Source organism: Clupea harengus, chromosome 19 (assembly GCF_900700415.2).
Source record: "Clupea harengus chromosome 19, Ch_v2.0.2, whole genome shotgun sequence".
Classification (NCBI taxonomy): Eukaryota; Metazoa; Chordata; class Actinopteri; order Clupeiformes; family Clupeidae; genus Clupea; species Clupea harengus.
The window spans coordinates 23,559,609-23,586,109 of NC_045170.1; the positions used below are offsets into that span (position 1 = coordinate 23,559,609).

Below are 26,501 nucleotides of genomic sequence, written 5' to 3' on the forward strand. Positions count from 1 at the left end.
TGGTATTAGTATGACAGTATAATATAATGCATGTAATGATTATGATAACCATTGGTATATGTATTAAATAAGTGAATGAAAGACGTTTTTGTATGTAGGCTATGACAAGATTTAGTCATTCTTTGGACTTATGGATGGGGTCATTGAAGGTTGATAACTCTGACTAAGATACCACTTAGGTTATCATGTTGAAATATCATCAAGAGAGAAAGACTTCTCCAAAATACCAAACTAGAATTGGTCACTTTGGACGGTACCATGCACTGGGTTACTGGTAATAATGGGTATAACGATGATGTCATAACATTACCTTAAGCGTTGTCTACACACAAGAAACACACAAAGACTATTCTGGAATGTGGAAGAGTACTTAAGCTGTAGTTTAGTGAGCTTTGGTTAAATTTGTAAACAGAATAAGGTATGGAGTTAAATTGGAAAATATAGAAACCGTTTTTTATAATTAAAACAAATATATTTGCTTGTTTCATCTGTAGAGGCGATTTCGCAGGGATCCTTCCGATACACGTAACATTCCGTCCCTACCTGGATGATAATAATAATGGATTATACCACTCCACTGCTGTCAGCTGTTTCGTGACGTAGTTCCGGGAGCTCCATGCCAGTAAAGGTACGGTGAAGCCGCGGAGCTGGGGCATGAAGCAGTTTCCGGGGCCTTCGGTTCCACTTGTAAACATGGCGGAGGAGCTGCTGGAAGCGGTGGAGAGATTGCAGTCCAGACTCTCCGAGAACCAAGAGCCTCGGAAGGTAAAGGCCGGTGGATTGCAGAGGGCAGGATGTAAACTAATGTTGGTCGATCGTATTGTGATTGGTTCTTGTCCAACGTGGCGACGCAGTTTACTGAAAGTAGCCTAGTCCACTATCCTAGCTGCTTTACAACAGCACGTCACGCATTAAATGCATTCACTTTGAAGCAGATTATGTTTGTGGATCGCAGTATCTAGTATGATATATATATATAATGATATCTTAAGATGTTTTATTAGAAATCTCGACGACACTTTTAAGCCGTAAACGCAGGCATAAGAAATGTCAACCACAGCTATTCCTGAAGTAGCCAGCGTAACGGAAACAGGCAGACAGTGGTTACAACACTGTTGCCTGCACTTGTCATACAATGATATTGCCTCTCAGACAGTGTCGGATCAGACCAGTTAGCTATATACTGCACCACAACAAGGGATATAAACTCGATTGTGTTCATGGCCTAGAAAGGAGTCAATTTTTCACAAAGCCCCGTGAAGCCCCGCTGACTTGCTGGGTAAACAGAACTCTCGTAGCCCTTACGTAGGCTACTTTCTCCCCCACTCATGATTAGGCCCACGTCACCAGGCGTAGACATAGCCAACATGGTCATGCACAGACACTGGAGTCAGATTTCTCACTCCTTTTGGTCGCACCTGGTGCCAGGTGCTTGTCACATTATTTGGTGCAAATGTGAACTCAGAAGATCTGGTTTTCTGTGCCCCCCCCCTCTCTCTTGCTACCTTGGACTTGGACCTAGGGTGTTGCATTGCTTATGTCTGATAATGTTTGCCAATCCCTGCTTTAGTGTAAGAATTTGCTAAATTAATATTGACAACACTGACGTGAGTGTGGTATTACTTCCAGCTTGTACTGTGGGTTGATAAGTGTGTGTGTGTGTGTGTGTTTAGCTGCAGAAGACATTGAAGAGGCTGGCAGAGCTACCCATGACTGTGGACATCCTGGTGGTGAGTGCACGTTTTGTCTCCAGAGAAACAGCAAGGGCATTATTATGAGGGGATTATGCACAGATTGTCTCGCGTTGCCCTGGGCGATTGTAGCACATCTTCATCACCAGTCTGTTTCCGACTGTGATGGCTCCATCATGGTATCTTTATTGAGTGTAATAACACTAATGTGTGCTACTTTATGTACACAGTGATCTTGTTCAGATATTGTCGTGGAAGTAGTGAATGAGTGAGTCGTGTTTAGCCCCAGCAGTGTCTACATGCAACCTGTAAAAATGACCTCTGTCCCTCCCTGACAGGAAACTGGTGTTGGGAAAACTGTGAATTCTCTCCGGAAAAATGACTTAGTGGGAGAGTTTGCTAAGGGCTTAGTGGCTAAATGGAAGAAACTTGTGCCCCAGCCTGCTGATCGGTAAGTTAATGTGTCATTGGTGCTTTGCCGTCTCTAGTTTTGCCTGCTGTTCAGATAGCTGATGATTTCATGTAATAAATGAGAGGGGATTCTTTTGGTGAGGAATTCAAATCTTATACAAATACAATACATCTTATTATCTGTGACAATGGACACCCTAGCTGTGGATTGTAATGCTCATCTATAATTCTATTGCTGGTTGTCCAAAGACACTGTTCTCTCCCGAAAGCTGTTTTAAATGGTTGGTTTTCATCATGTTTTCCCATAGGCCTACTCCCACTAAAGATGTCCGCTCACACTCACAAGCATTAGACCTTAAAAGAGGCCATAAACGAGCACGCGAACCTTCTCCCGAAGACATGCGCCACGCAGAGGAGGAGGAGGAGGAGGATGAGGAGGAGGTGGAAGACGAGGAAAAGGAGGAAGAATACGAGCACCATGAGCAAGAAGAAGAGGAGGAAGAGGAGGAACATGAACATGAACACGAACATGAACACGAACATGAACATGAACACGAACATGAACATGAACACGAACACGTCAGCCGGTACCAACACAATTACTCCCCCTCTCCTCCGCAAGCATACAGCCCCACAGCGCCCGGTCTCGCTGGCGAACGCCTGCCACAGTACCAGCCGGCCTACGACAGTCCTCAGGAAGAGTCTGCGCCCAGTCCCCCACGGAAAGAGCCCCGCCACAGCAAGCCCCACCGAGACCCAGCCAGAGAATATAAAGACCGCCCGAGAGAACGTCACAGCACCCCCGGTGGCCTGGAGCAGGAGCGGCGGAAACAACCTCCTCAATCGGCGGCGAGTATTGGGGGTGTTGAAGGGAAGAAGAGCAGCAACCGGGAACCGAGTAGCAGCAGCAGCGGCAGCACACATCGACAAGACAAACACAAAAATACACACGCACCGCACGACAGGAAACACACACCACATGACAGCAGGAAGGAGAAGAAGGGAGGAAGCGATGGTAAATATATATTGTGTCTGTGTCTGTGTCTGTGTGATGGTGATATGTTTGCATGTGTATATGGTGGTGCTCTTGGTCTGCATTTGTGTTTGTGGTGATGAATGTGTGTATGAAAGTGAAATGTGTGTATAATATTTAGGGCATGTATGGCTGTTAGTGAGTTGTGATTGAGTTGTGTTTCGTCAGTGACTCCATAGAGTCGGACCTGTGAACCTGGCCGACTAATTTCCGTCTGTGTCATTGGCAGGGAGGGCTCACGTGAAGCGAGAGGAGGTGGAGCCTCAGGAGGAGGACAGGGACGATTTTGAGACCCCAACCATGTCCTTCGAGTCCTTCTTGACGTACGATGCGCCCACCCCAACCAAGAAGAAGAAGAAGCCGCAGCAGCTTAAGCCTTCCCCGAGACCTGCTGCTCCTCCACCCCCAGCGCACCCCTCCAAACCCAGCACCACCAACGGCTCCCGCAGCAGCAAGCGCTCCGAACGTGCTCCGAGCCCCACCTCCACCCCCATCGCCCCCACACCTGAGAAACGCAGAAAGGTGAGGCCCCATGCACGACATGCACCTGCCTCCTCCACCCATTATCCAGCCAGCTCGCCTCACCCCTAGAGCACCCAGCAACCACTTTGCTATTTCTGTGGTTTCAGTTTTGATGTTTCCGATTTTGTGTGTTTTGTGATTTACGATGTTCAAGTGCTCAGTTTTACTGATCTGGAGTAACTTCAGAGGCATTTATAAAGATGATGCTGTCATTATGTTTAGTATTACCTGAGAATAGTGCCCAACCCACAATACTTACCCACAATACACTCCTCACTCGGTTGACTAAGTGTTGGAATGAGAAGACTGAGAGAGAGAGAGGCTTAGATGTCTTCTGTTTTACTTAGAGAGCCATATTAAAGAGCTGTTGCTAGAGGCACTGGCTCCTCCACTCCTTAAACTACATGCCTGGGCCAAGCCTGTCCCACTCTTCTAAGCCCTGGAGCCTCCACATGTGCCTCACAGCCACACACATACTCCTAGAGGAACTCACCAGCACTCCTCCCTCAGTCTCCATGCCATGTCTCCATGGAGTAACAGACTGCGTTGTTTCTCTCCTCTGCCCAGGTGGTGGACGTGATGCCCACCCTGCCTGACATTCCTCTGCCAGCCATCCAGCCCAACTACCGGCCCCTCCCCTCTATAGAACACCACACGCCCGTGTCCCCGCAGAGACGTAAAGGTGACTTTCACTCTCTCTGACATTTTCAACTCTGTAGTGGTAGCAGCAGCAGCAGTAGTGGTAGCAGCAGCAGCAGCAGTAGTAGCGGCAGCAGCAGCAGTAGTAGTGGCAGCAGCAGCAGTAGTAGTGGCAGCAGCAGCAGCAGTAGTAGTGGCAGCAGCAGCAGCAGTAGTGGTAGCAGCAGCAGCAGCAGCAGCAGCAGCAGTAGTGGTAGTGGTAGCAGCAGCAGTAGTAGTGGCAGCAGCAGCAGTAGTAGTGGCAGCAGCAGCAGTAGTAGTGGCAGCAGCAGCATCAGCAGTGGTAGCAGCAGTAGCGGCAGCAGCAGTAGTAGTGTTCACAGCAGCAGTAGTGGCAGCAGCAGCAGCAGCAGCAGCAGTAGTAGTGGCAGCAGCAGCAGCAGTAGTAGTGGCAGCAGCAGCAGCAGTAGTAGTGGCAGCAGCAGCAGCAGTAGTGGTAGCAGCAGCAGCAGCAGTAGTGGTAGCGGTAGCAGCAGCAGTAGTAGTGGCAGCAGCAGTAGTAGTGGCAGCAGCAGCAGCAGCAGTAGTAGTGGCAGCAGCAGCATCAGCAGTGGTAGCAGCAGTAGCGGCAGCAGCAGTAGTAGTGTTCACAGCAGCAGTAGTGGCAGCAGCAGCAGCAGCAGCAGTAGTAGTGGCAGCAGCAGCAGCAGTAGTAGTGGCAGCAGCAGCAGCAGTAGTAGTGGCAGCAGCAGCAGCAGTAGTGGTAGCAGCATCAGCAGTGGTAGCAGCAGTAGCGGCAGCAGCAGTAGTAGTGTTCGCAGCAGCAGTAGTGGTAGCAGCAGCAGTAGTGGTAGCAGCAGTAGTGGATGCAGCAGTAGTAGTGGTAGCAGTAGTAGTGGCAGCAGTAGTAGCAGTAGTATAGTATATGACTGTTATGCTAAATTGTGTGTGTTGAGTACAAGTTAATGGGTAGCTCAAGTGTTAAGATGTCTAGCATCTCTCTCCAGTAAGTCAATCTGGACAGCAGACTGATACATTTCGCTTCTCCTTCCTCTAGTTCCTGTGTCGAATGAAGAGGAGGATTCCGGCTTCACAGGCCGACGGTTTAACTCTAAAATGACGGTGTACTCCGGCTCCAAGACGGCCTACCTACCCAAGATGATGTCCCTATATGAGCAGTGCATCAGAGTCCTCCAGAACAACATTGACTGTGAGTCCCTGTGAGGGAGACTGTACTGTACTGTACTGTACTGTATCTCTATGTCAGTCTGTACCTAGACCGTGTCTTTATATTATGGCATTACTATGCACCACCAAAACAGCCACAAAGACATTGTACGTGTAGATATCTTCTGCATGTTATTACAAACTCTGTGTTTTAAGTGTATTAGGTCATACATATTATCTTAGCGATTAGCCATTGCTAATAGTTATCTCGTTTCCAGAATGTTAATGTTATTGATGGATGTTATTGTTGTATGTTTTTGTAAGAATGTCTTTGCGTTGATCGATGGTGTCTATAGTGAATGATGTTGTATTTGTGGTGAGGTTCTGAGTTATAGGTTTTCAGTAGGAGATTTGTGTGGTGACATCACCAGTTTGAGAGGCCATTTTAGACTCTTTATTGCACTGGATTAATTTATGATTGATGATGTTTCCTTAGCAATCGATGAGGTTGGGGGCGTACCATTTGAGATTCTGGAGCCAGTTCTGGAACGCTGCACCCCAGAACAGCTGTACCGCATTGAGGAGTGCAATCAGGTGGGTGACACACTCGCATAGATACACACACATGGATTCATGGATGGAGTGTTTTGTTAATTTATTAAAAATAAGACTGAAATATGCCTATATGAAAAATAAGACTGAAATACGCCTATATTCACTTAATACTTGGTGAAAGCACCTTTGGCAGCAATGACAGCCTCAAGTCTTCTTAGGAATGATCCTACAAGCTTGGCCCACCTTTCTTTTGTAAGTTTCTCCCATTCTTCATGGCAGAATTGTTCAAGCACAACCAGGTTGGATCGCGTCAGGTCTATCCAGAGACATTCCTGTTGGGTTCAGGTCTGGACCCAGACTGGGCCACTCCAGGACTTTCACTGAGTTTTCCTCCTGTGTTGTCTTGGTGGTACGCTTCGGGTTATTGTCTTGTTAAAACCTTTGCCCTAGCCTGAGATCCTGAGCACTCTGGAAAAGGTTTTCACTCAGGATTGCTGATATTGCTATATTTTTCTGTGCCTATTTTCCCCTCTGTTCTGATTAGTCTTACAGTCCCTGTCGCAGAACAACATCATGCCCACAGCATGATGCTGCCACAACTTTGTTTGACTGTAGGCATGGTATTAATGAGGTGATGCTCAGTGCCTGGATTCCACCACACTGATAGGAAATTGTCAAACGGCCAAATAGACCAATCTTCGTTTCATCAGACCTGAGGGTTTTGCTTCTTGTGGTCTGAGAGTCGTTTAGGTGCTTTTAGGCAAACTCCCAGTGGGCTGTCATGTGCCTTTTAGTGAGGAATAGCTTCTGTCTGGCCACTCGACCAGAAAGGCTGGATTGGTGGAGTGCTACACTGATGGTGGTCCTTCTGTAAGGTCCTCCTATCTCCACAAGGGAACTTTGGATCTCATTCATAGTAATCATTTGGTTCTTGGTCACCTGTCTGAGCAAGGCCCTTTGTCCCCGATTGCTCAGTTTGCCTGGGTGGCCAGATATAGGAAGACGAGAATGATGGAGGCTACCATCAATTGGGCAATTTCAGTGCTGCAGAAAGTTTCTTGTATCCTTCCCCAGATCTGTGTCTTGACACAATCCTGTCTGGTAGGTCTACGGGCAGTTCTCGCAACCTCATGGCTTGGTTTTCTCTCTGACATACAACATCAACTGTGAGATATTATATAGACGGGGGGTGCCTTTCCTAATTATGGCCAATGGATACTGTTGGACTCCAATCGAGTTGTTGAAGGATCTCAAGTACCATTGATAGAAGTAGGATGCTCAAGAGCTCAAGTGTCATAACAAAAGGTCTGAATATTTAGGTAAATAGGATATTATTTTTTATAAATTAACATAACACTCCAAAACCTGGCATAGCTTTTTCATTATGGAGTATTGTGTGTAGACTGATGAAAAACATTTCAAGATGAGTCTGAAACATAACAAAAAGTGGAAAACTCGAAAGGGTCTGAAACATTTCTGAATACACTGTACATTCATACATACATGCACACACACACACACCCCTAAAAGGACCTGTAGTACGCTGAACATGCATACATAAGATTGAACTATTGTCATTATGCAGAGTATGGTTTACGAAGCCTATGAAATGTAGTTAGCATTTAACCAGAAGTGCAAAAGTATAGTGTTGTTTACAGATCATTGCAGGAAAAGTAAGTACAACTGATATGCAGTGGAGGGTTACAATAATCAAATATTATATATGTAAATATTTTAAATGTGTACATACAGGGAAGTGGTCAGAGTTAGAGAAAAGAGAAGTATAACCAACATGTGTACAGTTGAATAGTGCAAATAACATGTTCATTAAAGTACTGAAACAGTGCAGTAGTGAGTGCAGTGATGCTATTACAGTGCTGGTGTGGAGTTGAACAGTGTCTCTCCCTGAGCCTGCCGTTGTGGGACCAGACACTCCTGTAAGGCCTGGCGGTGGTCCATGGAAGTCCATGGTTAGGGTGGGAGGCATCCTTGATGATGTGTCTCGCCCTGCTCAGGCAGCGCTGGTGATAAATGTTGTTGGTGGTGGGTAGCTGGGGGCCGGTGATCAGGTTTCACCACCTGCTGGAGTGCTTTATGGTCTGATGCGGAGCAGTTGCCATGCCACTCTTGAGATGCCGTTTGTGAGCATGCTCTCAATGGTGCAGCGGTAGAAGTCCCCCTGTATCCTGGGGCACAACTGAGCTTTCCTGAGGCTCTGTAGGAAGTGAAGGTGCCTTTTCGTCTTTCTGACCAGGATGGAGTAGTTTAGGGACTCAAAGATGTGGATGCCAAGGACCTTGAAGCTTGACATGAGCTCTTTTGCAGCTCTGTTGATGTAGATGGGGTTGCGCATGGCTCCTAGACCGCCTGGAGTCCACGATGATCTCTTTGGCCTTCTGGGTGTTGTTGGCACACCACGCGGCCGGGTGGACCTTCTCGTTGTCACGTCTGATCATCAGACCTACCATCGTGGTGTCATCTGTGAACTTGATGGTGTTGGAGCTATAAACAGGAACGCAGTCATGGCTGAACAGGGGGTACAGAAGTGGGCTTAGCACGCAGCCTTGTGGCACGTCGGTGTTCAGGGTGATGGTGGAGGATGAGAGGTTGTCTATCTTAAAGGATGTGCTGATGATTGTCCTGGTGGGTCAGGGTAGAGTGGAGTGCCGTGGAGATGGCAAAGTATCTGAGACGGATGGTAGGCAAACTGATGTTGGTTAAATGTAGCAGGCAGACAGGATTTCAGGTTTGAAAGAATCCGTCTCTTGAAACACTTGGCGAAGATGGTGGTGGGTGCGATGGAAGTTATTAAGAGCCGTAACAGTAGCCATAATGGGGAGCCAGGGACCATTTGAAAGTGTCCTTGAAGACCACGGCCAGCTGCTCAGCACAGGCTCTAAGCACGCAGCCAGGTGTTCCATCAGGGCCAGCTGCCTTCCGTGGATTCACTTTGCTCAGGCGGGAGGAAGTGCTCTTCAATCCTCGGTTTCTAGCTGTGTGTAGCCTGGGAGATTCCCTTCCTCAGGCTCCCCAGGTCATATACAGTACATACAGTATAAACAAACATACAGTGGGGAAAAAAAGTATTTGAACCCCTGCCGATTTCGCAAGTTTGGCCACTTGCAAAGAAATGTGTGATCTATAATTGTAATAGTAGGTGTATTTTAACAGTGAGAAACAGAATATCAACAAAAAAAATCCAGAAAACTGCATTTTATAACATTTATGACTTAATTTGCATTTGATGCAGAAAATAAGTATTTGAACCCCTAGCAAAACATGACTTAGTACTTGGTGGAATAACCCTTGTTGGCAAGCACAGACGTCAGACTTTTCTTGTAGTTGGTCACCAGGTTTACACACATCTCAGGAGGGATTTTGGTCCACTCCTCTTTGCAGATCCAAATCCTTAAGGTTGCGTTTTCAATGGGAGGGAATGAGGGAATGAGGTTCAAGCCCAATATTCCACGTTACATGGCCCCATCCATAGTCCCCTCGATGCAGTGGAGTCGTCCTGTACCCTTGGCAGAGAAACAGCCCCAAAGCATAATGTTTCCACCTCCATGCATGACGGTGGGGATGGTGTCATATTCAGCATTCTTCCCCCTCCAAACGCGGCAAGTCGAGTTGATGCCAAAGAGCTTGATTTTGGTCTCATCTGACCACATCCTGTCTCCCAATCCTCTTTAGAATCATTCAAGTGTTCATTGGCAAACTTCAGACGGCCCTGTACATGTGCTTCCTTGAGCAGGGGGACCTTGCGAGTTCTGCAGTACTTCAAACCATTACGGCGTAGTGTGTTGCCAATGGTTTTCTTGGTGACTGTGGTCCCAGCTGCCTTGAGATCATTCACAAGCTCCCCCTTTGTAGTTCTGGGGTTATTCTGCACCTTTCGGATAATCAATGATACCGCACGAGGGGATATCTTGCATGGAGCCCCAGACCTAGAGCGATTGACAGTTGTTTGGTGTTGCTTCCATTTACAAATAATCGCACCAGTAGTTGTCTGCTTCTCACCAAGCTGCTTGCCGATGGTTTTGTAACCCATTCCAGCCTTGTGCAGGTCTACAATCTTATCTCTGACGTCCTTGGTCAACTCTTTGGTCTTGCCCATTGTGGTGAGGTAGAAGGTGTGAAGTATGATTCTTTGGACAGGTTTCTTTTATACACGTCACCAGTTGAGATCAGGTGTACCTTGTTAGGCCTAATGAGAACTAATCTGTGTGCTTCTTGGGCACATAACTGGTCATTGGGAGCCAGAATTCTTGCTGTTTGCTTGGGGGTTCAAATACTTATTTTCTGATCAAATACAAATAAAGTTATAAATGTTAAATGCAGTTTTCTGGATTTGTTTGTTGATATTCTATTTCTCACTGTTAAAATACACCTACCTTTACAATTATAGATCACACATTTCTTTGCAAGTGGCCAAACTTGCGAAATCGGCAGGGGTTCAAATACTTATTTTCCCCACTGTACATACACAAACAAACAAATACAACATTGTGATCCTTCATTTTTTTTCTCTCTCTCTCTCTCTCTCCCCTGCAGCACTTTTTGGAGGACACAGATGAGCTGTGGATGAAGCACTGCCAGCGTGACTTCAAGCGGGAGACTCCGCAGGAGTATGAGTCATGGCGGGAGCTGTACCTGCGCAAGCACGACGAACGGGATGAGCGCCTGCACAGGCTCACGGTGAACATCAAGTCGGCCCACGCCAACAAGCCTAAAGGTAAACACACAGGCACCCGTTGCCATGGGGATGGACTGCCAGCTTGGCTCACGCTAGATGCCCTAAAGGTGCACGCATGCATACCATGAGGCATATATAGGTCACCTACTGTAGATCCCAGGGTTCCAGAGGAGCCCAATTTAAACCCATGGAGAATGGAATGGACTAATAATAGTCCCATGGAACAGTGAGAGTGGATTTTAATAGCTGACTGACTGACTGACTGACTGTGTGTGGATTTGGCTAGCTGCTGTTGGAGTTGTGTGACTGTGTGGTGATGAGATACGGTTGTGTTGGTGAGGATTGTGGAGCTCCTTGTGTTTGATGAGCACTTAGCTCTGTGCTTCTCCCTTGACAGGTCGTCAGGTGAAGATGGCGTACGTGAACTCGGTTGCCAAGCCTCCGCGTGATGTGCGTCGCCGCCAGGAGAAGTTTGGCACCAACAGCGGAACCTCCAGCTCCAGCGCCAGCTCTGGACTACCTGCAGTCCGGTAAGACACCGGAGTGGGTGAAACAGTGTGCATGGTTGCCAGGGTGGGACAGAGGTGACATCAGCTGGTTAGAAATCCATCTGCAAAAACACTTGCAATTTAGTGTATACTTTATGCTGCATACATTTGTCTATGCTACATTCAAGCATATTTATATTATATTCAACAGTAATTGATTGATTAATAAAAAGCAGTACTTGAAATCTTAATGATAAAATCAGATTTGTATTCAATGTCAAAATTATTTGAATTTGTGTCTGCCTTTGTGTTCCCATCAGGATCAAGCCGGCGATGGCCTACAGCTCCCAGTCGGATGACGGGGCCCACTCCTCATACAGCAGCCCCCCCGAGCCATCCCGCCCCTCTGTATCTGGGGGAGGGCACAGCGCGCGTGACAAACCACAGGTCAAAAGTAAGTCCTGCATTTATCTTCGGGTCTCTAAGCTTACTCCGATGGCCCTACCTCTGTCTCATAATCACACTGAATCACTCTAAGCTTACTCCGATGGACCCTATCTGTCTCATACTCACACTAAATCACTCTAAGCTTACTCCGATGGACCTACCTCTGCCTCATACTCACACTGAATCACTGCTGATTCTAAACCCACAGTTGACCAAAAAGTGCAAATCACTTATTTGCAAATCACATATCTACTGTGTGGTTCCTGGACTGTATTGGACTGTTATTAGGCTTTAAGCTTTAATTGGTGGTCAAATTAAAATGATAAACCATACATTTTTACCACATCAAATGTCCAATTGGATTAAAGTATGGAATTGAGACTGGGTGGAGTGACTATTGAATGCAATTTATCAAGGCTGTTGATACAAATCTTGGTCGAAATGTACCAGGGGGGAAGGTTTTGCCTGTCAGGTTAACATGATTGAAATGTGTGAGGTCAGTGGTTGAAATCTGTGACCAACCCCACACACAAAAAGACAACACATATAAATATATTGTTACATTTGTGCAGCATTTTGTAAACAGGTGTATGGTCACCCCATAGAGATAAGGAGTTGTTCAGTGATGGCGGTGTTTACCCGCTGAATATTCAAACAATGTATTATAACTGCTACGTGGACATATAGTGTATAGACATGAGCAGTATGGTGCGAGCACAGCGGTCTCTCACTTGCACTGCGCAACAGTTTGTCTTTGGACTTGTCATTGTTATTAGATGCTATTGAGTGTGAAAATCTGTGCGAGACATGAGACTTGACAGGTATGGGTTATTTCTGTGAACATTTATGGATTTCACCAGCCAGAGGTCTGAGCTGAGCCACTTCAGATACAGGGTCGCGTAGAAGAGAATTTCAACAGATATTGCAAAAGGACATAATTACACATCAATATAAATCATTTACTGACAAAATGATTAAATGAGGACCCTCTAGGGAATGTATTTTATATCAGTAAACCTTTAGACCATATTTTATATCAATAATATTCTTTACCCACCACATAATGTATTTTCCAATTGCCTATAATATTGCGTAGGTAAGGCATTGTGGTGTTAATGGAATTTGAAGAATTTGTTTTCTTGATACAAAACAGGAAATTTACTTTTTTTGTCTCTTTGTTTGCCTTTCCATATTGTTTTCCTGAGCAACAAATAAGTGCACAGATGCAATCTTTTATGGTCCTTACTGGCAGATAGCCCAGTGTCCACGCCTAGAAGCACACAATACACTGGGTCAAACCTGGTGCTTGAACTTAGTTCCTGGCCCAGGGGGCGTTAACACTGTACTGTACTGAGCTAGGCTTAAAACAGGCCTTAACCAGGAACACAACTCCCTTTCCATAATTTACGATGGCAAACTTGGAACAGTGCCAAAAGTTTCCACCAGTGGCGTTAGTTACATGACCCATAGTGTAGACCCAGAGTGTAAATGCAACAGGAACTCTAGCACTGTGTACAGACGGCACATAGTGTAAATGGGGCTAATGTCTTGATACCAAGGCTAATCTCCTTTAAGGCAAACCCTTGATTTTTGTTATAAGTGTAGGCCTGAATTCTGAAAGAATCTTAGCGCTTTAGAGTTCACTCTTAAATGTATTGTCCAAAAGTTCTGATATAAAATGTTCTTGCTAAATTGTTGAGCGCAACTTGCATGAGGAAGCACTAAAGTAAAAAGCGAAATGGGGGTTGATCTCAAATGTCTGAAGACTCATAGAGGAAGTAGCCATCACGGTGAATTTAATTGTTTCCTCATACAAACAAAGATGTAGGCAATGCAAGTCTTACTTGTTTTTCAAATAAGGCACACATGCACATGCTTACAGAGGTGTTGTAGACATCGTACCTTTTAAATTAACATTGTACCCTTTAAATTACCAATCTAAACTTAAAACTGCTGCCCAGTCGTTTCCTGGTGTGAGGTTCTTGATTGCATCGTGTCTGACACTCACATTCCTTTTAAACCATGAAAATACTTGTGTGGTTTCTCAATCTTGACAGCTTGATATCATTAACTCGGTCCAACTAGTGATTCAAGACTTATCCCTGGAAGCAGAGTGTTCAGGGAATATATGTGATTTGGCCTTACTGGCGCAGGAGTTGTTGTAGGTGTAGGAGACCCCATTCAAATGTTTTGTGGATTACATTCCCCCCCCCCTCCTCTGCTTGTTAGGGGCTACTTTTGGCCCCAGGGGCTGTTTATTGTGATCATTGTGAGTGCTGTTGAATAGCTTCTGTTTCCACATGGCACAGAGTTAAAGTAAACTTAGAATATTTATTCGAAAGAGGTCCTCAGTTGTCACCGTTAAAATGAAATATTAAAGATAAATTGAAATGAATACATTTAGTTGTATGGAAAATGCAATAATCGTCTCTTTACCAGCCTCCTAAATGTCTTTTTTGTTTTCTTTCAGAAATTGCTCCAATGATGGCCAAAACAATCAAAGCATTCAAGAACCGTTTCTCTAGGCGATAAAGAGAGAGAGAGAGAGTGAGAGAGCGAGAGAGAGAGACTGACTGCAGTGAAAGACTGTAGTTTTGTTTTTTTTAAAAGAGGAAACACACCATAGGATTTCTTAAATGTGTCTGTTCAAATCCCTACCCTGCCTAATCCTACAATGTCTTTATGGTTATACATGTTCTGGACCGACCACTGGACCCCTTCAGTCACACCAGAACACGCACACACACCAAATTCATCCTGGCGTGTGGTCCTATCTATTCTTCACTCAAAGGCTGGCACTACAAATGGGCTGAGATACCAGGCTATGAACTTTTACGGCATTCATATTTTTAAAACACATAGCATTTGGTAGGATATCAAATAACCCATGGATTTGAATTTTGTTCTTTCGGTGAGATCACACATACACGTATACCTGTTACATCCCCCTGTTTTCACACTGTGTGCAGGTCTGAGTGTAACATTCACACTGGGGTTTTACTTGATGTATCGTAAAGAATGTGTTCGTGGAGCGCTGGGCTACACACCACCACTGAGAGCGAGAATGGGAAAAGTGAGAATTTTCATAGGAACCCTGCAACTTAATGCAACTATTTATTTAAACCATCGGGGCCAGACTCCTCAGAGCCTGCCAAACACAAGTGGATCAAAAATATTAATTTTAATAGATTTTAATAAATGTAATATGAACATTTTTAATAAAATTGACTTTTGCCCTCATTTGTTTGAACGCCATTTTTGTATTCAAAACATGTTGTTTTATTGTTCTTAACCATTGCTCAATGTAGACTACCATATGTTAAGATTTATTTTATTGTTTCATTTATCTTAGGATGTCAATATTATGAAAGCCTCCTTAAAATATACTGAAGAAATTATTACATCTGATCCAACATGTCTGTAGGCTATTTATAACGGATTTATTCAGCAGTGTACCACTTTTGCACATGAGCATAGAACGATGAGCTTAATATTGCAAAATGTCATGGAGAGGTAGGCTACGCAAACCACACTTTTACCCTAATTAACTGATGTATTTTTACCATTAGACCTACACCTGTTTCGTATCAGCATGATGAGTTATTTCTCGTCATCTATCCTAGCCTTCCAGAGAAATTCTTGTGAGACTGCAACGTCGGGGCTTCTAGAGTGAAGGTACTTTTGTAGTTTATATTTAAGTGCAGACACTGGCTTGGGTGTAATTCTTTAAATTGCCACTGAGTGGCGTAGGCTAAAAGGAAACGTTTTTAAATTAGCCAATCAGAAATCGTTGTCTCCTACGTCTAAACAAGGCGACTCTCTGATGAACACCGGATTGGTTATGAACGCTAATGTTTTGGCCAATGAAAATTAAAGGTGTATTTTGCCTTGATTTGACAGGTGATTGTGACTTGAGACTTGGTTGGATGTTGTGTCACACGTGATAGAGAACTTCGTGAGGAAGCTCATGTATCGAATTTTCGGGAGATGTTGATCAGCAGTCCCCCAGAAAGTGAATAGAGACTCTGAAGTTAGCTGAATAGTTGCTGTGTTTGATATGTCCGGACACGGCCATGGCCACGGTGGACACCATCACGGGTGTTGTGAAGATGACCACGAGCCAGCGGAGCGCGGCGTGGAGTATGCGTTATATATGCGCGTTGACTTGGAGAAAATGCAGTGCCTGAACGAGAGTCGTGATGGAGACGGAAAGCTAGTATTTAAACCATGGGACCAACGTAAAGACCGCGAGAAGGTAGACTTTTAGGTTTAACAATATGTTCGGTATGTTCTGGGATGCCACTCTGCCACTCGGGCAACGTTTATTTACCTTAACGTCACCGCTACTGTTATGTTAGTGTGTCAGAGATAAAAGCAGAGACGGTTTTTTGTTTTTTTAGACACTGTTATCCCTGCAGCCTGATCTTTTACATCAGTTACAGCTGTTCTGCATTGTCTATAATATTCATACGATTCCTCTCCGGATTTTGACTATGCTTTTTTCATATCCTTTACAGTTTGTTGAGAGTGACGCTGATGAAGAACTACTCTTCAATATTCCGTGAGCTATTTCGTTCTACTAACTTATCTGATGTTCTCACTTGCCATCAACATCACCCTCATTCTCTGCCACCACTTGATCATGTTCAGTCTCGTATCCCTCTTATATGTTATAAAGCTTCCAGTCTTATGTTGTGGTGTTTGATTTCTGCAGCATCTTAGCTACACCCCTCTGTAATGCCATATTGCAGTAACCACCCGAGACCGTAGCAGAGCATTTCTTCACCTTCCAACCCTCTCTCTGCAGGTTTACTGGCAGTGTGAAGCTGAAGGGAATCATCATCTCAGGAGAGGATGATGAGTCTCACCCTGCAGAGATGAGACTGTAAGTGAGTGGGCTTTGATTCCCAAGCAGATGTTTAAGTATGTTAAACCATTTCCTGTCCTGTCTGCATTGATGGCGTTTTGTTATGTCATTGGTGGCTAGACGTGGGCATGACCTGCTGCAGGACAGCCTGGTTCAACATGATTGATTCCATCCTTATTTTAGGTACAAGAATATCCCACACATGTCGTTTGATGACACAGGCCGAGAGCCGGAACAGGCCTTTCGTCTGAACAGAGACCCGCTGGCTGAGCTGGAGTACCCAACAAAGTAAAAATCAGTGCTAAGATGCGTCAGCCACACAGACATGCACTCTCTCACTCCCTCACTCTCTCACTCATGTCTTTCTCTTTATATATATATTTTCTGTTTGTAATTATCAAAATAGATTGTGTTTTAGCCTCTGGCTGATGCACAGACAGTGGCCTGAGCCCCTGACCTTCAGTATCAGACATACATGGCTGACATTGAATCTGGCTCCAGTTTTTAGCAACTGATTCTCCATCCTGTCCTGTTTTTATATATGTGTACTTATACTGTTAAGTGGACAGAACATTTGGGAATAGTGAAGGGTTCAATCAGTGTTAAGGGGCAGTGTTCTGGGTTCTATCAAGATGTCATGATCCACCCTGAGCCCATAGGCCCTGTGACTTCACCTGACACTTCCACTCTCCTCAGGATCGCCCGCTTCTCTAATGTGGAGCACCTCTCCATCCATCTGTCTCGAAACTTTGGTGCAGAGTCGACGCGCGTCTACTATATTGGCTTGAGAGGGGAGTTCACACAGGTGGGTGTGTGGGTATTATGTGTTTGGAAATGGAGTATGTTTGGATTAAATTGATCTCATCCTAACCTAGATGGGCACATGTTACAATGCTATCTCTCTGTAGATAAAATGCAATTTGGTAAGCTTCTCCTGTGATAACATGCTTAATATTGAGTGTGACCAATGGACAGCTCCATACAGTATCCATATTCACTGAGGTCAATTGTTAACACGCATACCTTACATTGTGTTACACATATGGTGACCAGATTTATTGTCCAGACATACCAATTCACGTATGCTTGTGGTCAGTCATCAAAGTATTTCACGTCCCCATACTTAATTATTAGCAGTCTTGAGAGGGGTTTCTGCTAAATGATGGCTCAGCAGTGAAGATGAAAGTGACTGAGACTGAGCAATGAGATCAGATGTGAAGCTGTAAAGTGATAAGTGTCCTCAAATATCAGAAAGCTGAGCATCAGCCAAACTTCATGAGCGCTATTAGTTTCACTCCTTCTGTTAAGCATGACTGAGTGTTTGGCTGAATGGCACTGGCATCTTCACTGCAATCTGCGGTGTCACCGTCACGGTGTCTATTTAGCGAGTAAAAGATCTGGCCCCATGCTATGTGTGTTTACACTAAATCTTTGACATGTGCCTCATCTTCATCTAAACACCTCTGTTTCTTTTCATCTCTGCTATTTTTCTTTTCCTTCTCGTCTCTCCTTTTCTTTCACTTCTCATCTTACCCCCCTTAGGCCCACCGACATGAGGTAACCATTTGTAATTACGAGGCATCAGCCAACCCAGCTGATCACAAAGTGCAAAGCCTCACCCCCCAAACACACTTCATCTCATGACACACAAACGCACACATGCGGAAACACACCCACACTAAAGAGTGCCAGAGGGCGGAGCCTGGCTGCTTAAATGGGCCTGACCGGTAGAGATGCTGTGGAGAGGGAGGAAGTGGACTCCGACCAGAGGACATGGGAGCACCTCCGCAGACGTGAGGCCATGCAGATGCCAACCGGCTCCAATGTTTCCACATGCAACCTTAATTGTGGTGCGATAATAAAGATTAGAGAATTGAAATGAAACTTGCATTGATTTGACAGAAAGCACTAGCCTTTAGCACTAGTAAGTTATAGATGCACACAGCACCTGACATTTTCTGACTTCTGTCATTGCCACTGCTTATTAAACACAAAACCACTGAACTCCGGGGGGCCTGCAGGGCATCTAGCACACAGCTGTACCATTATGTAATACAGGACGGTTCTAATTTGCTGTGGTCAGAGGTCTGCTCGTTTATCAGGATTTTGTGAGTGTCTATGTGAGGGTAGTCATTATTCACATGTGACTGAGAGGCCTGAGTATGTTAGTCTGGCTCAGCGAGTCTATTGCTCTCAATCTTTTGCTGGGGCCATAGTGCTCATTTGTGACCGTACAAAGGTATGTACATATGCCTTTGTAGAGCTGATGAATGCAGTGGTCCTGAGAGTAGCTAGCTGGGGTTCCAGCCTATAATATGGTGAAGATATGTTCAGTTGGTGATTGTGCACAGACCCTACAGCACATCCTGATGTTGAGAAACAAGTGTTAACTTCAACTGCTTTTTTTTTAGTTGAAAAAAGTCACATCGTCTCAGGGGACAGAGTTTATTTAAAGTTTATTTAAGTAGCTTGAATTTATGTACTCCCGTTAGTCACAAAGCTTTATTTTTGGAAAGAAGGAAGGTAACGTAATTACATAATCAGTTTGTCTAATTTTGAAATACATGCAGTATCCGGGGCCTATCAACTGGGAAACTGACTTAAGTTAATTAAGTTACTAATACAGAATTGTTTATAGTGTGAATTAATACATCACTACCCTATATATTTTAAGTTGTCCCGGGAAAAACGGGAGTTTCCTGCTAAAGCGCGAAAGGGTGTAGTAGAATTTGTGATGTCATGATAGTTATCCTCCGCCCCTCTCCGGCAGCAGCAGGAAGTTCCGGTGTGACCTGGGATAGCAAGCGGTGAGTGTATGAATTTCTACAAGAGGGCCGCTGTTTTATTAAACTACTATTCTATTCATGGACCTGGTCCAATAGAGACCAGTCTCGACAAGTTGGTCGACAGTTGTTGTGTGTTTATTTGCCTGTATAGTCGGTTTATTCGAGGCCTTAAGTACTGCCGAGGGCAACGGAGCTAGTGAGACAATACAGCCTCATCTGCGGGGCTACTGGTTCATTGTGAGAATGAAGAGCTAGCTCACTAAACAGGATTAAGCTGGGTGCTTGTGGGGATGTATCGTATTCACAGTAGTAACAGTCTAGTGGCTTTGCGTTTGGACTCATCCATTCCTGAATTCCACAATCTCGATCAACAACGTTAAGCTGGTTCATAATTATTTTCCATCCCCACCCCCTCTTCCTGCCTCGTGAATAAACCTGAGCTGAATCAATGTCATATTACCGATCGGTTTTGGTGGATGTGCTTTTTCCCCCAGTCTTTAGATGTAAGGGTAGTGTCATCCGTTGTACGGTCGATGCAGTGGGGTTTTGTCCCGTAGTGGCGTGTGCACTGACCTAGGTGCCCACTATGAGACAGTGGCTCATAATGACATTTCAGTGCGTCTGATGGTGATCGTCTTTCGTTTTATATTACCGCACAAGTTAATGTCATGGTGTCTCAGCAACCTCTCATTGCAGTTTCATTGCATTGTCGGCCACTTTCATTTTCATTGTTAAAACATTATGTTTGTGACAGAATCGGCTTGCGTTACGGATAATTGTCGATGGGAAGAGATAAACGCCATTGAAGGCGAGTGTGTTGATGTAGGAAAATAACGTTAAAGTTAAGACCGGCACGAAACACAAGTCCACTTGTTTTCTGTAATACAAGTCAGATGGAAACTCATGATGTTATTACCAGAGGTTCTCATTGCAGGCATTGTTTGTAGGTTACCGCCCGAAGACAGCACAGCGGCGAGCTGACAAGCTGAAATAGGGCTACACTGCTTTCCCATTTTGCGCCTATGTCTCGCTCTATTCCTTTTATTGATTGACTTAAGGCCATTCTTTTGACAGTGGTGGCGCTACTGATGACCGTAATGAAATCAGAAGTGAGGTGTCACTCAAAGACAAATATGACCCCTGTCATTTTCAGACATATCCGCATATTGAGGAAAGTCAAATGCAGACTTAAAAGAATGTCATTTTATAAAGGCAAAATCTATAATTTTCGCTGTGTTTGATTTTTTAATGTTTTCTGTGGTGGGAAAAAAAAAAAACATCTTTTCAGAGCTAGTTTGAGTTTTTGTAATCCCAAATCAACTCCCTGTCCAGCTAACTTTTCTTGGGATCAGCCCATACATTTTCTCAGGGTGTTTTTGAGTTAGTTACTACATAATCAAGCAGGCTTAACCATTAACTGATGTTCTTGCCTGTTCCATGCGTCCTTCCCACTGTCTCAAGAACTTCCTCCTTTTAGTGCCCCCTCTGTCTTTGCACTCTATCAGTGCCCAGGAAATACAGCCTTCTTTTGCTAAACGCCCTCATTTCATCATTAACATGATTTGTCGTCACCAGAAGTGGCGATTAATTTAAGGACTGTAGGCTTGTTTACGGTGTAGTTTGTGAGTTAAGAAATAGGATGCTAACATTGCTCAGTGTGCCCTCACAGACTGTTGTTCCTGAGGTGTTTTAGTGATTTAACAGTCATGGGAGTGTGTGTAAATAAATCTGTGTGTGTGTATGTGGTGCTCACTGTGTGTGTTTTTCCTTCTCTCAGTAGTTTTTGCTCCAGTGTATGTGTGGCAACAACATGTCTGTGCCGCTGCTTGCCGAGGCCGTGACGGTGTCAGGAACCGAGAAGGAGACGGCCGCAGTGAGTGTTAACGCATACACACACTCACACTCGCTTACACACACACACACACACACACACAGACACACAGACGCATACACATATACACATTTGCATACACACAGTCTCATACACCTCACGCTCCTCCTGACTCCTCTCTTCAGTGCAGTCCTAATCCTGATAGGCCAGATAGGCACCTGCTGCTCCAGCTCATGCTGACCTCTCAGCATTTGTGTTCACTGACAGGACGATTTCTCCCTTTTCTGCTGAAAATCTGTTCTTTTTAAAAAGGCTTTGCTTTAGAGCTTGAGAGGCAGTATGAATGAATGCCAGTCCCTGAGTAACACATTTACAAGACATTTAGCAAATGCTTTTGTCCATAGTGACTACAAACAATCAGTTAATAATAATAATAATAATAATAATAATAATAACAAGTATCAAAACTATGATTAGCATTATAGATTGCACAGACATATAGATTGCACAGAATACAGACATATAAATGGCACCGAAAATATTACGTAAGGCTATCATACCTTTACAATGTCATTGTTAAGAAGCAGTTATGTTTTGGGCAACACTAAACACATACTGCACTTTAAACTATTCACACCGTGTCAGCTAGTCACATGAGTGATTGTGAGGCAATCACACAAACACAATTCCTTATGTTTTTCTGCAGGTTATCTTCCTCCATGGTTTGGGTGATTCCGGGTGAGCTCAGGTTTTCTTGTTTTCTTCCTGTCCATTTCTGTATTCCTCATCATTTATCTGAATAGTGCCCTATCACTCCCCCTGTGCGTGCTTATGTTTATGTGTGTGAATGTGTGTGTGTTTCCATGTCCCACAGACATGGCTGGGCAGACTCTATGACCGCCATCCGGCTGCCCTATGTGAAGTACATCTGCCCACACGCGTGAGTAAACCCGCTGTGCCCATCTACTGATGCACAACACAGCAGTGTGCTTTATGGGCCATTCCTACCTAATGCATAGGGAGACGTTCTCATTAAAGAGGCAGCTTGTGTTTTTGCTCTGGAAAGAAGGCCCTTTTGAAACTCAACAGCCTAAAAATATCCCCTTACTTAAATAGTGTCCCTTGTTGGCCCCAGAGACACGTAATTGATGTAGTAGTTGCAGTCTGTAGTTTATTATCCTTACAAGAAAGGTTGTTAGAGTTTAACATTTTCAGATTAGTTTCAGTTTAGGTTTAATTTCATGGATTAATTTCTATTTAGTTTATAATAGTTTTAGTAATTTTACTTAATGACAAAAGTTGACAAGGATTAGTGTAGCATGAAGACAATTATGAAGTCTTTTTCTTATTTCATTTGTATTAGTTTTTTAGCAATCATTTTAGTTTTACACTTTCTTTGGGTGAATAATTTGATTTCAGTTTACGAAAATGTCTGAAGTTTTAGTTTTAGTTTACGATAATAACCCTGTTGACAAAACGTTTTCTGAATTGGTAATGTTGACCTCATTTAAGTGTGCTAAAAGGGTGCCACCTTCTTGATGGTATCCAAACTGAATCCAAAAGGTTGATTTGCATACTGTAGTTTAAAAGAGTAATAAGCAGACTATAGTTAAAAGTTGACTAAAATGATCCACTTTTTGAGGCGTAGTAGTGGCCCATTAGAGGTTTTTGTGTCCCTGGTTCATCCGTCCGGTTTTGCAGTGCTCATCTCTCTGTTTTTCTACCCTGCAGGCCTAGAATACCTGTAACCCTTAACATGAAGATGACTATGCCCTCGTGGTGAGTCTGTGTTTATGTGGGTGTTATGTTTATGCCAGTATCTGTCTGTGTATGTGTAATGGGGGTGTCTGTCTGTTTCATATTTGTTATTGTGTCCTATAGGGGTATGTGTAAATACAGGGTGTGTATTTGTGTATCTGCAAGGGTAGATTTTGCCTGTGCGTCTATGTATCTGTGTGTGTTGGTGTTGGTGTTTGTGTGTGCGTGTGCGCTCTGAAGGTGTATTTGTTATGAATAAGTGTGAGTGTTATGAAGTTGTGGGTACGGCTCCAATGAGGGTATGGGCACCTGTTGTGTGTGTCTGTTTTATTGAGATGCTTGTCAGTATAATTTGGGAGTGTGTCTAACAGCAGATTTAAATATGCTCAGGTTTGATCTGATGGGTTTGAGTCCAGAGTCTCCAGAGGATGAGGCTGGCATCAAGAGAGCAGCAGAAAACAGTAAGTGAAGCTAAGCTAAGACACACACACACACACACTTGCACACGCACTTGCCCTCAAACGCACACTCGCACACACACACACACTCACACACACACACACACACACTCGCACACACACACACACACACGCTCGCACACACACACACACACACTCATACTCGCACTCCACTGTGTGTTCTGCCGTCTACTTCTACTTCACCTCTTGACCCAAGGCCACAGACACAACATAAACAGAAAACAGACGCACATTCTCAAAGCAGTCTTCTCTTCTCCAGTCAGGGCCATCATTGACCATGAGGCTAAGAATGGGATTCCCCCCAGCCGTGTGCTCCTAGGGGGCTTCTCACAGGTGAGAGAACCTGCACGTTTGAGCCACCCAGTCACATTGATGGATATGTCCACTCCTTATTTCTGCACAAGTTATCGTTGAAACAGACAAAACATAGACAAAAGTGAACAGATGTGGAGGTGCACATCCAGCTGTTATATTGTGAATATAGGCATAATATGTATGGCTGTGAGTTTCTCATCAGTCAGTATCTACTGTGAAACTGCAAGCTAAATCTTGATTCATCTATATTACAGTTTATTAATGAGTTTTAACAAGAGAAGAGGTCCATTAAAGGATCAAGTCACTTGCTGTGTGTTGGTTGTTTCCATCTTTTGCAGTGTTTGTCCTGTCATTCTGTTGTGTATGAATTTCACTGTATACGGAATGTAAAACAGCGTATTTGATCAATGAAGTGGGAGTTTTTTGTGTTGGGTTTTGTTTAGGGGTAAATATTCCTCTGCACTTTTTAGATGGAACAGTACAGTTTTTTTGTATTGTTCGTTAACTACCTATGGAGCAAGTAGTCTTGACATGGCTTGTTGGTATTTAATTCCAATATTGTTCTTCCGATGCTGCAGGGCGGCGCTCTCTCCCTCTACACTGCGCTCACCAGCCAGCAGCAGCTTGCAGGCGTGGTTGCCCTGAGCTGCTGGTTACCACTACACAAGACCTTCCCTCAGGTATTTCTCTCTCTCTCTCACACACACAAACACACACATACACACACACACACACAGCACACTACCTTGTCACCATCTCAATGGGACGTGTGCGTGCTCCCTCTGGAGGTTTAGATAACCCCCTGCAGAAGTAGAACACTGGTTGGGTTAGATTATTGGATTCTTCTTTGACACTTGGTTCCCTCAGTGTCCAACCCTTTGATTGTTTAGGGACATACTTTAAACTACATGTCAAATATATCATCAACATTTCAAAACTACTCCTAATCCAAAGTAAAATTTGTGTTCATTTTAATATATAGTGTTTATGGTGAAGAAAACAAAGAAATAAGGTCATATTTTTCCTGTTATGATTGTAATTGGAATGACTTTGACGTTGTGGTATTTTCTTTGCCCACTCCACAGGCAGCGAGTAACAGTGGGAACCGGGATATGCCTATCCTGCAGTGCCATGGGGAGATGGACCCCATGATCCCGGTGCAGTTTGGGGCCATGACGGCTGAAAAGCTTAAGACCATTGTCTCGCCGCAGAAACTCACCTTCAACACCTACCCCGGTCTTATGCATAGCTCCTGTCCTCAGGTTAGTGTGTGTGATGTGTGTTTGCGTGTGTGTGTGTGTTCTCTGCTTGGTCTCTCTGGTCTAATGCACCGACCCCACACTCAGGTGAGGGTATGAGCATATATGTTTCCCATGTGTCTTAGTGCAAATCCGTTTCTAAATCCATCTGTGTTTGTGCTCTACAGGAGATGGCTGCTGTGAAGGAGTTTATTGAGAAGCAGTTGCCCCGAATCTGACCTCTTTGTGACCCCACTGTGACCTTTACACACTGATCCCTCACCTCCAACCTGCCATTCTCCCACAGGAAACAGCCATGAACATACCCCCATCACACATACACACGCCCATACACGCACACACACATACAAACACAAACACACACAAACACACTCAGACACCTATTACTGACACAGATATACTGCTCACATTCAATTGTAAACACACAGACACACAAATTCAACCTTTAACAGAAATGCATACCAACACACAAACACCACATTCAAGATGGCAAGAAACATATGCATTAATAGATACACAGGCATGGACATTCAGTTGTACATACTGTGTACATTTCAGATACACCTTGTTTGAACATACTGTACCTTCTGTACATGAAGTATTTGTCAAACGTTACTGGACACACTGTTTGTAAACGCAGAGGGTTAAAACACAGCGACTAGCTGGTGCTCGCTCTGACACAAACACACTCGTCCTGAAGGACCACTTATTCACACAGCACGTCTTAAAATGCCTTTATTGCCCCCCCCCCCCCCCCCCCCCCCCCCCCCCCCCCCCGCCCCAAAACAACCCCTCCACATTCCCTAATCATCTGGCATTCACACGTTCTCCCTTTCGCTTGACCCGTCTCCTTCTCTCTCTCTCCGCTGTCTCTCTCACTCCCTCACCTCCACTTTCATGCTGTGTAAGTGAGTGAGTCTGCAGGGGAGTCATATTAAAAGCATTAGGCCTTACCTGGGTCTGGACTTGTCTGCCCGACCCGTCCCTACAAGACCACTCCTCCCCCCCCCAAATCGCTCCACTGCATGCTGGTCTGGTCTGCTGGGCTCAGGTCCTGCCACTGATGCAGCCTCTTGATCTGACTGGTCCACACGTTTGGGGTCAAATTCATTAAGAAAAAAGGAGGAAATAATCAAAATAAAAGACACCAGTGCTTCATTCAATCCATCTACCACCATGCTTGGTTCTTTGAAATCCATTTAGGTAATGAAATTTTAAGCAATGATGAAATTTGTTTGGTTTGCCAGTATGGTTGTTTTGATATTTGATTGTGCTATACCTGAATGAAGTGACAAAGAGCTAACATTAATGTGGTGCAAAATTAGATTATCACAAGGTTTCTCATGTTTGTGAATAGAGAAGCGTTACACATGGCATGGAGCTTTAGCCATTATGCTCAGCTATCATGTTCAAAAGTAATATGACAACACTAAACCTGACATTTGAATTGATTATTACAACTAGGAAGTGAATAAACCATAATTTCATGTCCAGCTCGTACCAGTTGACCTGTAGTCATCCTGCAGCAAGGTAGCATTTCAGCACATCTCTGTGGTTCTG

At 44.4% G+C, this 26,501-nt stretch overlaps 3 protein-coding genes across 4 annotated transcripts; all 3 read left to right on the forward strand.

Annotated features, from left to right (window-relative positions):
• The first annotated feature begins 582 nt into the window (after positions 1-582).
• On the forward strand, positions 583-14,886 carry eloa (elongin A). Its single transcript, XM_042710710.1, has 12 exons — positions 583-765; positions 1,674-1,730; positions 2,030-2,142; positions 2,411-3,117; positions 3,365-3,657; positions 4,225-4,339; positions 5,354-5,506; positions 5,960-6,057; positions 10,570-10,750; positions 11,109-11,241; positions 11,520-11,653; positions 14,117-14,886. The coding sequence occupies exons 1-12, from the start codon at positions 655-657 to the stop codon at positions 14,176-14,178; spliced, it is 2,157 nt and encodes a 718-aa protein (XP_042566644.1). The 5' UTR covers positions 583-654; the 3' UTR covers positions 14,179-14,886.
• A 649-nt stretch (positions 14,887-15,535) lies between these two features.
• Positions 15,536-18,392, forward strand: pithd1 (PITH (C-terminal proteasome-interacting domain of thioredoxin-like) domain containing 1). The gene is made up of 6 exons (XM_012818383.3): positions 15,536-15,901; positions 16,164-16,207; positions 16,454-16,531; positions 16,697-16,801; positions 17,210-17,318; positions 18,056-18,392. The coding sequence occupies exons 1-6, from the start codon at positions 15,704-15,706 to the stop codon at positions 18,155-18,157; spliced, it is 636 nt and encodes a 211-aa protein (XP_012673837.1). The 5' UTR covers positions 15,536-15,703; the 3' UTR covers positions 18,158-18,392.
• Positions 18,393-19,212: 820 nt separating this feature from the next.
• Positions 19,213-25,704, forward strand: lypla2 (lysophospholipase 2). 2 transcript variants are annotated; one of them, XM_012818404.3, is made up of 10 exons: positions 19,213-19,320; positions 21,077-21,172; positions 21,837-21,868; positions 22,005-22,070; positions 22,862-22,909; positions 23,279-23,349; positions 23,627-23,700; positions 24,261-24,362; positions 24,768-24,944; positions 25,109-25,704. In XM_012818404.3, the coding sequence occupies exons 2-10, from the start codon at positions 21,095-21,097 to the stop codon at positions 25,157-25,159; spliced, it is 699 nt and encodes a 232-aa protein (XP_012673858.1). In that variant the 5' UTR covers positions 19,213-19,320; positions 21,077-21,094; the 3' UTR covers positions 25,160-25,704. The 2 variants fall into 2 exon arrangements, with proteins under 2 accessions (XP_012673858.1, XP_012673859.1); XM_012818405.3 differs by having other exon boundaries at positions 19,217-19,320; positions 21,080-21,172.
• Positions 25,705-26,501: the final 797 nt, after the last annotated feature.